The sequence below is a fragment of the Lucilia sericata genome, unplaced genomic scaffold, assembly GCF_015586225.1.
Source record: "Lucilia sericata isolate MDLA Ls3-8-SP2 unplaced genomic scaffold, ASM1558622v1 Contig000434F_arrow, whole genome shotgun sequence".
Lineage (NCBI taxonomy): Eukaryota > Metazoa > Arthropoda > Insecta > Diptera > Calliphoridae > Lucilia > Lucilia sericata.
The window spans coordinates 216560-231777 of record NW_023994449.1 but is presented as its reverse complement, the minus strand read 5'-3'; the positions used below and the strand labels follow the sequence as shown (position 1 = coordinate 231777).

The window sequence follows — 15218 nt, the reverse complement described above, 5'->3', positions numbered from 1 at the left end:
AACTTAATTCCCATTAAAATTACTTCCCGAAATCAAACATTGTGATATGCCGCTTCGAACCTCTTTCATTGGCGCTGCGAATTATGGCCCCAGGTAAAATGGCCCCAAAATATAAAACGAAAAATTGCCCCAATGTTGGGGTCAAAATTCATTATGAAGTATAACCCTAACATTTTTTAAGAAAAATCACCCCAAAATTAATGAAAAATCTCCCCAAGGTTGAAATGAAAAGTGGCCCCAAATATTGGGTTAATTTTTCGTAATGAACAATTACCCCAAAAACGTAAATGAAATTTCACCCCATTTAATTTTAATTCATATATAGGTGACGTGTCATAAAGTCCAGTGTCATATTTTCCATGGGCGTTATGACTCACTAAATTGAGTCTAGTGTCCATGGACGTTATAACAATTTCAAAAGTGTCACAATGCATAAAGTCTATGGATTTCAAAGAGTCCATTTATCAAAAGAAGGCTTAATTTAGCGAAGCCGGTATTCGAAATACCCCAGAGTTTAAAACCCCTGCGCCCGGCCGAAGGCCGGCTATACAGAAAACTTTTTAAATGGAAACCAAAATGCAACATACACCAAATTTAGGATAAATTCCTTTGGGGGTAAGAATGTCCCTTTCATAAATTCTTTACAAATTTTCAAATACAGTTCTGTTTTAAAAGTGATACAATGTCAATGGACATTATAACACTTTTAAAAATTGTCATAACGTCCATGGACACTATGAAACTTTTTGGTGTGTCATAACGTCAATGGACATTATGACATCCCACCTCAAATATAAGCTAACATATTTATAAAATTTCATATTTAATAATTTTTGTTGTATTTTTATTAAATGTTTGTTAATTTTGAACATTCTTGAAATATTTTTTGTAAAAATATGTTCAAAATTAACAAACATTTTATGAAAATACAACAAATATTATTACATAAAATATTTTTTAATAAAAAATATCGCGCGATAATGTTCTGATTTTTTATAAAATATTAATAAATAGTAATAATGAAAGATCACCCCTAATTATTATATGGTTTTTTAGGTCCCTTTTTAATATTTTAATATTCACGTATTTTACAAAATTTAAGAATGAAAATTAGCCCCAAAGGAAAAAAGTTTTGTTTTGGGGTATTTCTTCATTTCACAACATTGGGGTCATTTTTATTTTTTTTGCAAAATGCAGTATTACCCCAAATATAAAAATGTTGAAATACCCCAAAAAATATATAAAAAAAAACAAAACTTTCGTGTTTTTGTTTCCTGTATCTTTGTTGGGGCCATATTTCGTTTTACGTTTTGGGGCCATTTTACCTGGGGCCATAATTCGCAGCGCCCTTTCATTGGCTTCTGGCACAACTTGCGTGCCTCTTCAGTACTCATGCCATGTTCAATGTATGTATGTTTTAGGCGTCTGTGCGCAGATTCACTGAGTTTAGGCCTTTCTATAGAGATTGGTGCCTTTTTGGCTTTAGCATCTAGGTCAACGTTAATATAGGATTGCGTGTTAGGTGCAGAGTCCAGCAGCGCATCTTCTTTATCCGTTGGGACAAATGCTTCAGTGGAATTGAGACCGGAGTTCCCCACTATTAGAGTATCGTCCATTTCGACTTGAAAATGGGAACTGTTTAGGTTCAGATAGGTTCATGGGGACCTAGTCTGATTTGTTATTATTATTGTTGTTATATTTTTTTCAATTTTCACCTGAAAAGATCAGATAATTAATGGGGAATTAACTAACATATCAAGGACCTGAAGCCCTTGCCGCAGATGTGCTAAAAGTACCACCGGACTGTACCATGGTCATAGTAGTGCCATTCATCCCATGGTCACGGTACGGATAAAGACCGGAATTACAAGTTTTTATTGATCGTCCACTCTAGATCCTCAATGGTTTGCTTTGAATGCGCAGATGGTCTAAAAATACAACCAGACTGTACCATGATCCGGAGGCCACCGTTCAAAGACACACGATGTGCCATTCATCCCAAGGTCACGGTACGGATAACGACCGGTATTACGCATTTTTATCGATCGTCCACTCTAAATCCGCAATGGTTTGCTTTGAATATGCAGAGATACCTCGTGCAGAGTGTAGCTCTTCCCCACGAATGGTCGGTCATTGGGATAAGAAGAGGCTATATTAATTATATATGTTACGCATTCATACCCTTATAGCATCTTGGTTAGGGTATCACAATCTGGACTGGACTATACATTCATTCTCAGTTTTTTCTCTCACCTCACGAATCCCTCGAGTTGTAGTTACGGAATTTATTTATAAAATAATTTCCTATTGGGTTTTAATTTTTTAATGTCTGCGTGTGTCGGTATTTTTAAATGTGTCTTTTATTTTATGATTACTTTTGATTGCATTTCTTTAACGGTATGGAAAAATTTCTTTTTCATATGTTTGTTTCTAACATTATCCTCTTGTGACTATTAAGACATAAAACTTTTTTTCTGGTTTTATTAAAAAAATCTTTATATTCACTTTGTTCTATTGTCCTTGTTTTTTAATAGTTCCGATTAGCATGTAAAATTGTTTGATAATTGTTTTATTGAAATTTAAATGTTGAAAAGCATTTTGTTTTAATGCTTATAGAGTGGAAAGAATAGGGCAATGTCTTTCTAATGACTTAAACATGAATATACTTTTAAATGTGGAAAAATTAAATCCTTTGCCATATAACGGCTCTATGGAAAAAGCCAATAAGAGGAATTTTATGTATGTTAATGGACATTCATAGATCCTTTAGAACCAACTTTGGAGTTTTTTTTTTCGGAACTATTACCAATATTTACTCATTTTTTAGATTTTTCCGGCATGGAGGTGATTTTTAGAATATACTATATAGTCAAGCCTATAAACTAATCTATAGTCAAGACTATAACTGATCAATAGTTAAGGCTACAGACCGATCTATAGTTAAGACTATAGACTCATTTATAGTCAAGACTATAGACTCATCTATAGTCAAGACTATAGACTCATCTATAGTCAAGACTATAGACTCATCTATAGTCAAGACTATAGACTCATCTATAGTCAAGACTATCGACTCATCTATAGTCAAGACTATAGACTCATCTATAGTCAAGACTATAGACTCATCTATAGTCAAGACTATAGACTCAGCTATAGTCAAGACTATAGACTCATCTATAGTCAAGACTATAGACTCATCTATATAGACTCATCTATAGTCAAGACTATAGACTCATCTATAGTCAAGACTATAGACTCATCTATAGTCAAAACTTGATTATAGAAAAGTCTATAGTCTTGACGTAAGTCTATAGTCTTGACTATAGACTCACCTATGGTCAAGACTATAGACGCATCTATAGTCAAGACCATAGACTCATCTATAGTCAAGACTATAGACTCATCTATAGTCAGACTATAGACTCATCTATAGTCAAGACTATAGACTCATCTATAGTCAAGACTATAGACTCATCTATAGTCAAGACTATAGACTCATCTATAGTCAAGACTATAGACTCATCTATAGTCAAGACTATAGACTCATCTATAGTCAAGACTATAGACTCATCTATAGTCAAGACTATAGACTCATATATAGTCAAGACTATAGACTCATCTATAGTCAAGACTATAGACTCATCTATAGTCAAGACTATAGACTCATCTATAAGTCTATAGTCTTGACTGTAGTCAAAACTCTAGACTGATCTGTACTATAAACTATAGACTATAAACTGATCTGTAGTCAACACTATAAAATGATCTATAGTCAAGACTATAAATTGATCTATAGTCTAGACTATAAACTGAACAATAGTCTAGACTATAAACTGATCTATAGACTAGGCTATAAACTGATCTATAGTCTAGACTATAAACTGATCTATAGTCTAGACTATAAACTGATCTATAGTCTAGATTATAAACTGATCTATAGTCTAGACTATAAACTGATCTATAGTCTAGACTATAAACTGATCTTTAGTCTAGACTATAAACTGATCTTTATTCAAGACTATATACTGATCTACATCCAATACTACAGACTGATTTACAGTGAATATTATAAACTAATATATAGTCAAGAGTATAGACTGATCTTTAGTCAAAACTATAGAACTGATCTATAATCTATAAAACTGATCTGTATTGGGGATAAAAGATCAAATGAGGTCCGAATTTAACAAGTTAGTGTAAAATTTTAAATTTCGGCAACATAATCAATATATTCATAAGTGAGTAGACTATATTACTTAGAGACTGTATAATGGAGGCTAAGTGAAGTAGTGGAACGAGTATTATTAAAAAATATATTATTTATTCATTTAAAAATCATTACAACAAAGCCAGTTCAATAAATCTTCCTTCAACTAAATTACTTTTTCAATAAAGTAGAGTAAGTGGCAACTGGAGCTGTATAAGCTAAAGGAGCAGCACTATAAACAGAAGAGGTATAGGTAGGAACAGCAGCCGAATAGGTGGTATAAGCTGAAGTCTTATAAGCAGGAGCAGCAGCATAGGCAGTGTAGGCGGGAGCAGCAGCAGCATAAGTTGTATAGGCAGGAGCGGCAGCAGCATAAGTGGTGTAAGCAGGAGCTACAGCACTATAAGTAGTGACAGGAGCCAACACACCAGCTTGAGCAGCTGCGATGAAAAGAGCTAAACAGATAAGGAACTGAAATAAAAGGATTATAATTCAATTAATTAAATTAAACATATTTTGGAATATTCTCATTTTGTCCATTTTTTTTTTTTTTTTTTTTGTATTCCAACTCACTTTCATTTTGTAGATGGGTTTTTTGTGTAAGTCTTCTTTGATTTGTTGTACAAACAATTTAGAACTGATACTATTTCTCATACTTAACAGGCATTTATATACAAAAATTAATATTCTAGACAGGATTTCATATATATTTTTTTTGTTTTCTTGTCACTTTATAAATATTTGGTGGTAAATACAGATAATGCCACAAGCTATATTCTTAAGATGTATATCGCTGTTTGCTAAACAAAAATAAATCATTCAATTATGATTTGTCATTTTGTGTTGAATAAATTTTCAACAGCAGAATATGAAAACTATAGCAAAACAAACATGTTTTCACTCATTCTTAAAGATTAATAACCCGAATACGAATATTGTTGACACTAATACTTTGGGCATAAAAAATTAATTATTTATTTTGTTAAATTTTGTCAATGAATGCGGATGTTTAGTTGAATTTTGTGGAGATTATACTACTTACTGTTTACGTGCTTGTACACTAGTGACTTGTTATATAGCTAATGGATGTAGCATAGAGAGATTTAAATAGTAAATATATTTGTAGTTGTTTACACAAAAAACAAGCGGATAGGTGTCTGGTACTTTTTCGAAATACGGTTCTTTGTAGGAGTAAATGGGTAAACACTGTATTTTGGTACTTTTTTTGGACACATGAGGTCTTTTCACACATTTGTAATCCGAATTTCGGTTTAATTTAACATCGATAAGGGCAATCAATACATATTGACAAATTTTTCTTAGTCTTAAGCTGTACTCTAGAAATGATAAAATCGTTAAACCACACCTCAGTTTACTAAATATTATAAAATAATATTTTTTATTAAATTTTTTGCAGAATCACCCACACCTATAAGAGTCATTGATATGAAGACAAAAAATAATTATCTGCTCTATATAATTTAATTGAAAAAATTTATAAATTGTTTATTTTAAGACCCATACAGCTTAACAAATAGATTATTTATTGATTATTATTTATGGTCATGAATGTAGCCATAACTAATTGTTGGCCCAAACAATTTGTGACGTAGTAAGAAGTAAAAAAAAATAATCTCTTTATATAACAGGCAGTTAAGACAAAATGTATGATGAGTTGGAAGAAAAAGCCTGTTTTCACAAAATTACTATTCTTGTAGTGTAAGTTTAAACCAAATGTTCTAACTCCAGCAAAAACCCAATATTATTTTACTATATAAATTACTGAACAGGCCACAAAACAGTATCAGTTAACACTCAATTAACAAACTCCACAAACCTCAAAACAATCAAAAAATCTATACAAAATGAAAGTAAGTCGAAATTGCTAATATTTTAATAAAACAAATCTGGCTAACAAAACCTCCTTCCAGTTCCTTATCTGTTTGGCTCTTTTCATTGCTGCTGCCCAAGCTGGTGTTTTATCGCCAGTCAGTACTTATAGTGCTGTGGCTCCTGCTTATACCACTTATGCTGCTGCCGCTCCTGCCTATACCACATATGCTGCTGCCGCTCCTTCCTATACAACTTATGCCGCTGCTGCCCCTGCCTACACTGCCTATGCTGCTGCTCCTGCTTATGCTACCTATGCTGCTGCTCCTTATAAGACTGCAGCTTACACCACCTATTCCGGCGCTGTTCCTGCTTCTGTTTACAGTGCAGCCCCCGTAGCTTATGCCGCCCCTGTTGCCACTTACTCCACTTTGTTGAAGAAGTAAATTTTTTTATATTTAAAAAATCCAAATTAACTTAATGATGATTGACTAAAGGATACAAAAAATAAATTATTTTTAAATTATAAGAAAAGGATATTTATATATTCAATCTGTAATATAAAGTTGACTACGGTTACGACACACAGTCTCTCCCTCTCTAGAGACTATAGAGTCGTCTATAGTCTGGACTATAGAACAGTCTATAGTCTGTACTATAGAGTCGTCTATTGTCAGTAATATAGAGTCTTCTATAGTCTGGACTATGGACTGATCATAGTCTCGACTATAGAGTCTTCTATAGTTTCGACTGTAGAGTGTTCTATAGTCTTAATCTTATCGTCTATAATCTGGACTACACAGTCTTCTATGGTCTCGACTATAGACTAAATAGCCGTTAACAGTTTCGACTACAGAGTCGTCTATAGTCTCCATTTCTATATTTTCGCCTATAGAGTCGTTTTAGTCTAAACTATAGAGTCGTCTATAATCTCGGCTATAGATTATTGTATAGTCTCGACCATAGAGCCTTCTATAGTCTTGACTATAGAGTCTACCATAGTCTTGACTGGTCTGTAGTCGAGACTACAGAGTCATCGATAATCTGGACTATAGAGTCATCTATAGTCTGGACTATAGAGTAATCTATAGTCTGGACTATACAGTAATCTATAGTCTGGACTAAAGAGTCATCTATAGTCTGGACTATAGAGTCATCTATAGTCTGGACTATAGAATCATCTATAGTATGGACTATAGAATCATCTATAGTATGGACTATAAAGTCATCTATAGTCTGGACTATAGAGTCATCTATAGTCTGGACCATAGAGTCGGCTATAGTCTGGACTATAGAGTCGGCTATAGTCTTGACTTTAGAGTCGGCTATAGTCTTGACTTTAGAGTAGTCTATAGAGTTTACTATAGAGTCGTCTATAGTCTGGACTATAGAGTCGTCTATAGTCTGGACTATAGAGTCGTCTATAGTCTGGACTATAGAGTCGTCTATAGTCTGGACTATAGAGTCATCTATAGTCTGGACTATAGAGTCGTCTATAGTCTGGACTATAGAGTCATCTATAGTCTGGACTATAGAGTCGTCTATAGTCTGGACTATTGAGTCGTCTATAGTCTGGACTATTGAGTCGTCTATAGTCTAGACTATAGAGCCGTCTATAGTCTGGACTATAAAATCGTCTATAGTCTGGACTATAGAGTCATTTATAGTCTGGACTATAGAGTCATCTATAGTCTGGATTATAGAGTCATCTATAGTCTGGACTATAGAGTCATCTATAGTCTAGACTATAGAGTCATCTATAGTCTAGACTATAGAGTCGGCTATAGTCTGGACTATAGAATAGTCTATAGTCTGGACTATAGAGTCGTCTACAGTCTGGACTATAAAGTCGTCTATAGTCTGGACTATGGAGTCGTCAATAGTCTGGACTATAGAGTCGTCTATAGTCTGGACTATAGAGTCGTCCATAGTCTGGACTATAGAGTCGTCTATAGTCTGGACTATAGAGTCGTCTATAGTCTGGACTATATAGTCGTCTATAGTCTGAACTTTAGATTCGTCTACAGTATGGACTATAGAGTGGTTTATAGTCTCGACTATAGAGTCATCCATAGTCTAGACTAGAGAGTCGTTTATAGTCTCGACTATAGATTTGTCAATAGTCTCAACCACAGATTCGTTTATAATCTCAACTACAGAGTAGTACGTATTGATTTTTAAAGATTCCTCTATGGTCTCGACTTTAGAGAAAATTTACTTAATAAATGCAATTTACTTTCTTAATTATTAAATTAATTTTAATATAATTTGCAATTATTTGAAATTGTCTACTGCTTTCACATTATAAAAACCATATGAAATTGCATACATTTAAACATCAATTAACATTTTTATTTGATTTTATTGTCACATTTTGACATCCAACTGTGACATTTAAGAATTGTTATTATTACACTTGTCTCTTTTTGGTTACAAATGATTGCAAGTGTCAATTTATATTCAGTCAGTATCCACCCCACGCCTCAAACAACACCACCTATACACATGACTTGACCAAAAGAGTAACATTTTAATCATTGTCATCAATAGTAGAGCATCATATCGTCATCATATCACAATCATCATATGGTTTGGTTGTAGATTTGTGTTCTATTGCAGATGACTATCAATAGCATATCTATTTGTGTAGAGGAATGGATGTCCAATTGAAGGGTATCATAAATTTACATAGATGTTTGATTTTATATTATTTTGTATGTATGTGGAGTATGTAATATTAGAAAAGAACTTTAATAGTTTATAAAGAAATATTAAAATGTTTCTATATTCTGTTCCAAAACTTGTCAGTTGTTAAGTAAATTTTTAAACTTATATGAATGGTAGGTGCTCCCTTAATTATAAATAAACATATATTTACAGTAAACAAAATTTAATAATTAATATTACTTTAATTTTGACACCTGTTTACTATTACTAAATTTATTATTATTTAACCTCACAATATAATTTAACAATTACATATGTATTACATTTCAAGGTGAGTATGTATAATACATGACTAAATAAATATGTAGGTGTATGTAACTAAAATGTTTGTTATAACTATTTCATTATTTACCATGACAAATTTATTGATTTTCAATTTATTGTTAATTACATTTTGAGCGTTTTTTTTTTGTACAATTCTATTAGAATTTTTTTTTCCTTGGAAAAATAATCATGATTGCGTGCTTCAAAATCTTTGGATATGAAACTAATAAAAGACTACCCAACAATTAAATATTAATAAACAAATAAATTTTAAATGTACATTGCACAAGTATATACATATGTATGTATGTTTTTATATATAAGAAGTGTAAGTGTAATTGAATAATTCAAGTTTCAGTGAAGTGTTAAAAAACAAAATTGTAATTACATACAATTTCTCTTGCATTGCCTCACTCAACCTGGGTTTGATGTGTTTAATTACTATAGCATCACAACCTCTTTGAGTGAGCTACAGCAGGTTGAAGATTCAACAGAAATCAATGAAAATCAAAGAAATTTATTGTGAAATTTGTTAAAGTGATTCGAAGATTATAAAGACTCTTAATAGAATTAAGATCTCGTCTTAATAATTAATCGCGAAATTTCATTTATATTCACATATTGTTTACTTATTATGTAGTGAGCTGTCAAAATTAGCTGATTACCGTGCACTGTGGGGCAGAAGAGTTATCGTTTAACAGATAGCTATTCTTCCAGTTAAACCAATTTTTGTATGAGAACTGTCAATATATCTTAAAGTTAAAAACTAAGTAGACATTGTGTAAATGGGGTTTAATATTTAAATTTATGTTTCTAGGTTTAATATTAGAAAAAGTTCCAGAAGTACTAATACTAAAAAGTAAACAAACTAAAAAATCCCATTTGTTAGATTCTCATTTACTCCGGGCTCTACATGCTTAATTTCATGTTTCTAGATTCAATATTATAGAAAATTCAAAAAGTACCTTTTGTAGATCGAAAAAGTACTAAAAAGTCCCCACATAATCCTGGCTCTACATGCCTAATTTCATGTTTCTAGGTTTAATATTATAGAAAATTCAAAAAGTACCTTTTGTAGATCGAAAAAGTACCAAAAAGTTCGCCTTTATGTTTTCTCACTTAATCTGAGCTCTACATACTTAATTTCATGTTTCTAGGTTCAATATTATAGAAAATTTAAAAAGTACCTTTTGAAGCACGAAAAAGTACCAAAAAATTCCCCTTTCATAGGATCTCACTAAATCTGGGCTCTACATGCTTAATTTCATATTTCTAGGTTCAATATTATAGAAAATGCAAAAAGTACCTGCTGTCTGATAGAATTATTGAAGATTTGGAACTCGCAGATATTTGGGGTCTTCTGAAAACTGATTTCGACATACACACAGACAGTCGGACATGACTAAATCGACTACGCTATCTATAAGAAGTTTTGCATGGATATTCTTGCCCTGTTTATTACCTATTGTTCTTAGCAAACTTTGTTCCAAATAGTTTTAAAAGCTATTTTTCCAATCTTCCTGAAAAAAATTGTTGGTCGCTTAGTGAGATGTGAGTACATATTTTGCAACTCAAGACAGAGGTTTTTCAGTTTTTAGCGTAATAATTATTCCAATTCAAATTCAATTCTGTTTAAATCCAGAAAATATATTGCTCTGAAAGTGCTTGCATGTGATTAGAAAGATAAGCTACTTTGAGCACCCATTGCGCCGGCGCTGGTTCAGCTGTGCGCTCTATTTTCAAAAAATAGACCCGATCGAATCAGCCATTTCGAAATGATATATTTGTTTCTAGTTTTTTGTGATTTTATTCTGAATGTTAACATATTGTGGGTATTAGATTTAGTTTGATAGTTTTTTTAATATAAGTATTAGAGGTTTTAGAATGAATTACACAAAAATGGTGTCTGTCGTGAGTTACTAAACATTTTTTTGATAGATATCCCAAACGCTTTCTTTTGAACTCAAAAAGAGAAAATGAATAGGTCTTATTTTGGAGATTGCCCTTAAATCTATTTGATGAAAAGAAACACATGTTTGGCAAAAATATCAAACTTTACTGCTATGTTGGTGCAAATTTCATACCGATTGGAAGACATCTCTTTCAAAAATTGGGTCACTTGAGAAAATCATATAAATATAACTTTAAATAATTGGCATCTTTCCCACTTGACATTAATAAGTGAAGAGAACCCTACAGTTCCTCCCAGACATACTTTGTGAATAAATTTGTTAACAGGATTGTTCTGTTGTACATATTGATGAAAACCCATGTTGCAAGCCCACAGTGTTGAACATGTCACAAAAACCGCTAGAAACAGTCAGATAAGGTTTTTTCATAAGCCGCTAGAAAACGTAAAATTTAATAAATAGACTATAGACTAGACTATATTATAGACTTGATACTAAACTATAGTTTAGTCTATAGTCGAGTCTATAGTCTATTATATAGTCTATGGTTATGTTTATAGTCTAGTCTATAGTCATGTTAATATCTAGTCCATCGTATAGTATATATGTATTATAATTTTTAGCCTAGTATATAGTCTGGACTACTTTCTAGTCTATTTTATAGTCTAGTACATAGTTTAGTCTATAGTACAGTCTATAGTATTTTCTATAGGTTAGACTAATCTATAGCCTAGTTTATAGTCTAATCTAGTATGGTCTAAGTCTAGTATAAAGTCTAGGCTCAAGTCTATAGTCTAGTTTATAGTGTAGTTTAGAATCAAGTCTATAATATAGTCTAGTCTATAGTTTATTTAATAAATTTTACGTTTTCTAACAGTTTTTGAAAAAGACCTTATCTGACTGTTTCTAGCGGTTTTTGTGACAGACTATAAACTAGACTATATAGACTTGACTCTAAAGTAGACTTTATACTAGACTAAAGATTAGGCTGTTGACTAGACTATTAACTAGGCTATAGACTAGTCTAACCTATAAAAAATACTATAGACTATACTATAGACTAAACTATAAACTAGACTATAAAATAGACTAGAAAGTAGTCCAGACTACATACTAGACTAAAGATTATAATATGGACTATACCATGGATAAGATACTAAGATGACTGTAGACTAGACTATGAACTTGACCATAGCCTATATAATAGACTATAGACTCGACTATAGACTAAACTATAGAATGAACTATAGACTATAAAATATACTATGGAACAAACTATAGATTAAACTACAGACTAGACTATAGACTAAACTATAGACTGGACTAGATAGAATAGATTATAGACTAAACTATATAATTGACTATAGACTAGACTATAGAATAGACTATTGATTAAACTATAGACTACACTATAGACTAAACTATAGACTGTAGAATAGACTAGACAATAGACTAGTCAATAGAATATACTATGGACAAAGCTATAGAATAGATTATAGACTCGACTATAGACTAAACTATAGACTAGACCATAGACTAGACGATAGAAAATATTATTAAATAGACAATAGAATAGTCTATAAACTAGATATAGGAATATTCACTGCCTTATACAAAAACGAAAAAGTTAATATTAGTTATTAAATCTAGTTTCTATATGGAAAAAGTGTGTAGTAAAACATTGTTAACATAAATAATGTTTCTTGCGTAAGGCAGTCAATGTTTATTACAAAAAAATCGACTTGGAAAACGCCAGAAATCTCCAAACACTAGTTAAAATTTCCGTATTTCCCGCTAACCTCTAAAACGTATTTTTCCTGCAATTGTCATTTCAAAAACTTTAATTTGGATCCAACAAGAAATTGAAAAAAAGATAAATTAGTTTTTCACTATATACATTTCTAAAATTTAAATACTGTAAAATAAAATACTTATTAAAAAAGTACCTTCTCCGTGACAATGCGCTTTTACACATTGCCGTGACCAGGATTCGAACCTGGGTTACTACGGCCACAACGTAGGGTCCTAACCACTAGACGATCACGGCTATACAAGGTTATTCTTTGTCGTTAGCTATATTATTACACATTGTAATGCAATTCTCTCTACAACACTAAAGTAAGTGGTGAATACACATTATATTTGGTGGAATAAAAGATATAAACAGAATGACTCATGCGCATTAAACAGTTGCTTTATATACAGGCTGTTTCAAATATAATATAAATGTTTACTCAACACTTAGTAATTCAACAAAAATGGGGAGTTTGTTTTAAGTTGATTTCATAAAACAAAACATTCGATGGGAAGTAAAAGTAATGCAATATACACCTGAATTTTTGGATTTAATTTTTAATTAAATCTGCAACAAAAACTTAATTACACGTAAATGGTAATAAATATTTTTATGTAAAGTTTATAACCTTTAGAAACCCTTTATAAGACCACTTTGAGAAAATGAGTTTATCTATATATATAAAAGAGTAGCGTTACTGACTGACTGATTCATCATCGCACAGCCCAAACGGCTGAACCTAGAATCATGAAATTTTGACAGTAGATGAATTGTTGGTTATGTAGATCCACTAAGGAGGGATTTTTGGAAATTTGTACATTTACATATAAAAAGGGGAAAAAACGAGTAAAACAGGTTATCTTAATCTTAATCTTACACAATATTAGTGATACAAAAAAATTTTAAATGCACCTGTATCTATTCTGGTACTTTAACATGTGATTTTGGTACCTTTTTTGGACCTTTATAACTTTTGAACTAATTAACATAATAAATAAAAATTTAATATTTTGGATACATCACCCAAAATTATGAAACACCTGTTTCGTACTTTTTATTATTCAGTCCTTTTTGGGTGTAAAAGGGAGAAAACTGTATTTATGGTACTTTTTTAGCACATTAAGAACACTTTTTCTGTTTATTGAATTATTCCTATAACGGACTAACTCTGTAATATTTATTGTACTAAAATTTTTGCTATTTCACTGGGGAAAAAAGTACTAAAAAGGGAAAAAGCGGGAAATTTTATTAAATTGTTTTGGTTATAGTGTCTATAACCAATATTTTGATGTGTTTTATATACACCCATAAAAGTATATATATTCCGGGTCCTTATTAAATTCTAAGTAATGGGCAATATCGATCGATGTTTCACCTAGCCCCCATACTAGTGGCACCGCGGAATACAGTTTAAGCAGACATAACCTTTTTTAAAAGTACGAATATATCGTCGAAATTCGATATAAATAAGTTTCATATGACCCAAAATCTTTCCACCAAATTTTATGAGAATCGGTGTATAATTGACCCTACTCCCCATATAAGATCACCTTCAGAAAATGACTTTAACGTTCATTACTGGCTTAAAAATACGAGTATACCGATGTAATTAGACATAAATAAGTTTCCAACGTGCCAAAAACTTTCTACCAAATTTAGTGAGGATCAGTCCAAAATTGAAACTATCCCCTATATAATGTCCCCTTCGGAAAATGACTTTAACGCTCATTACTCGCTTAAAAATACAAGCAAAGTGATGAAATTCAACATGAACAAGTTTTGTACGAGCCAAATAATATCTCTACCACATTTGATGAGGATAGGTCCATAATTGACCATATCACCCATTTAAGGTCCCCATCAGAAAATTACTTTAACTCTCATTAGTTACTTAAAAATACAACTTAAGCGATGATAAAAACAAGTGCTTTACGAACTAACAACTTATGTACAAAATATTATGGGGATCGGTTTATAATTGACCCTACCTATATGATTCACATCAGAAAATACATAATTTTCTCATTACTGGCACAAAAACATAGAAATAGCGATGGAATTCGGCATAGACAAGTTTTACACGAACTAAATTCTTATATAAAGCGATGTGGATAGGTCCATAATTGACTCTACCCCATATAACCCCTATTACAAAAAAAGGGTTGGACAAAAACGATTGTTTTTATACCCTACACCACTATAGTGGGGGTTTGTGCTGATGTTTGTAACACCCAAAGATATTGGTCCTACATTCACCTTAAAGTATACCAAGCGGCTCATAATCACTTCCTGAGTCGATTAAGCTATGTCCGTCCGTCTGTCTGTCTGTGCGACCATATAAGCCTTATGTGCACTCTACAGTTCACACTTTTTGAGATAATTTGATGAAATTTGGAACGTGCGCTTCTTTTGGTCCAAGGACTAACGCTGTTTAAAATGGTTGCAATCGGTCTATTATTTTACCTAGAACCCATACAACCGAACC

The 15218-nt window shown here is 31.9% G+C and overlaps 2 protein-coding genes and 1 non-coding gene across 3 annotated transcripts; 1 reads left to right on the top strand and 2 right to left on the bottom strand.

Moving 5' to 3' along the window:
* Positions 1-4299: 4299 nt before the first annotated feature.
* On the bottom strand, positions 4300-4887 carry LOC119604812 (vitelline membrane protein Vm26Ab-like). The gene is made up of 2 exons (XM_037957674.1): positions 4781-4887; positions 4300-4678 (listed from the first exon to the last, which is right to left on the bottom strand). Exons 1-2 carry the CDS (start codon positions 4859-4861, stop codon positions 4379-4381), a joined length of 381 nt encoding a protein of 126 aa, XP_037813602.1. The 5' UTR covers positions 4862-4887; the 3' UTR covers positions 4300-4378.
* Positions 4888-6007: 1120 nt separating this feature from the next.
* LOC119604811 (larval/pupal cuticle protein H1C-like) lies at positions 6008-6571 on the top strand. The gene is made up of 2 exons (XM_037957673.1): positions 6008-6078; positions 6139-6571. The coding sequence occupies exons 1-2, from the start codon at positions 6073-6075 to the stop codon at positions 6481-6483; spliced, it is 351 nt and encodes a 116-aa protein (XP_037813601.1). The 5' UTR covers positions 6008-6072; the 3' UTR covers positions 6484-6571.
* A 6342-nt stretch (positions 6572-12913) lies between these two features.
* Positions 12914-12985, bottom strand: Trnah-gug. The gene has a single exon. It is a non-coding gene; the product is annotated as a tRNA-His (tRNA).
* Between the last annotated feature and the right edge of the window lie 2233 nt (positions 12986-15218).

What these genes read in the sequence shown, in the direction of transcription:
- LOC119604812 (XM_037957674.1), bottom strand. Translation starts at nt 4,861, where the DNA reads ATGAGAAATAGTATCAGTTCTAAATTGTTTGTACAACAAATCAAAGAA. An exon ending in AACCCATCTACAAAATGAAA is followed by an intron (nt 4,679 to 4,780) that starts GTGAGTTGGAAT and finishes CTTTTATTTCAG; the next exon opens with TTCCTTATCTGTTTAGCTCT.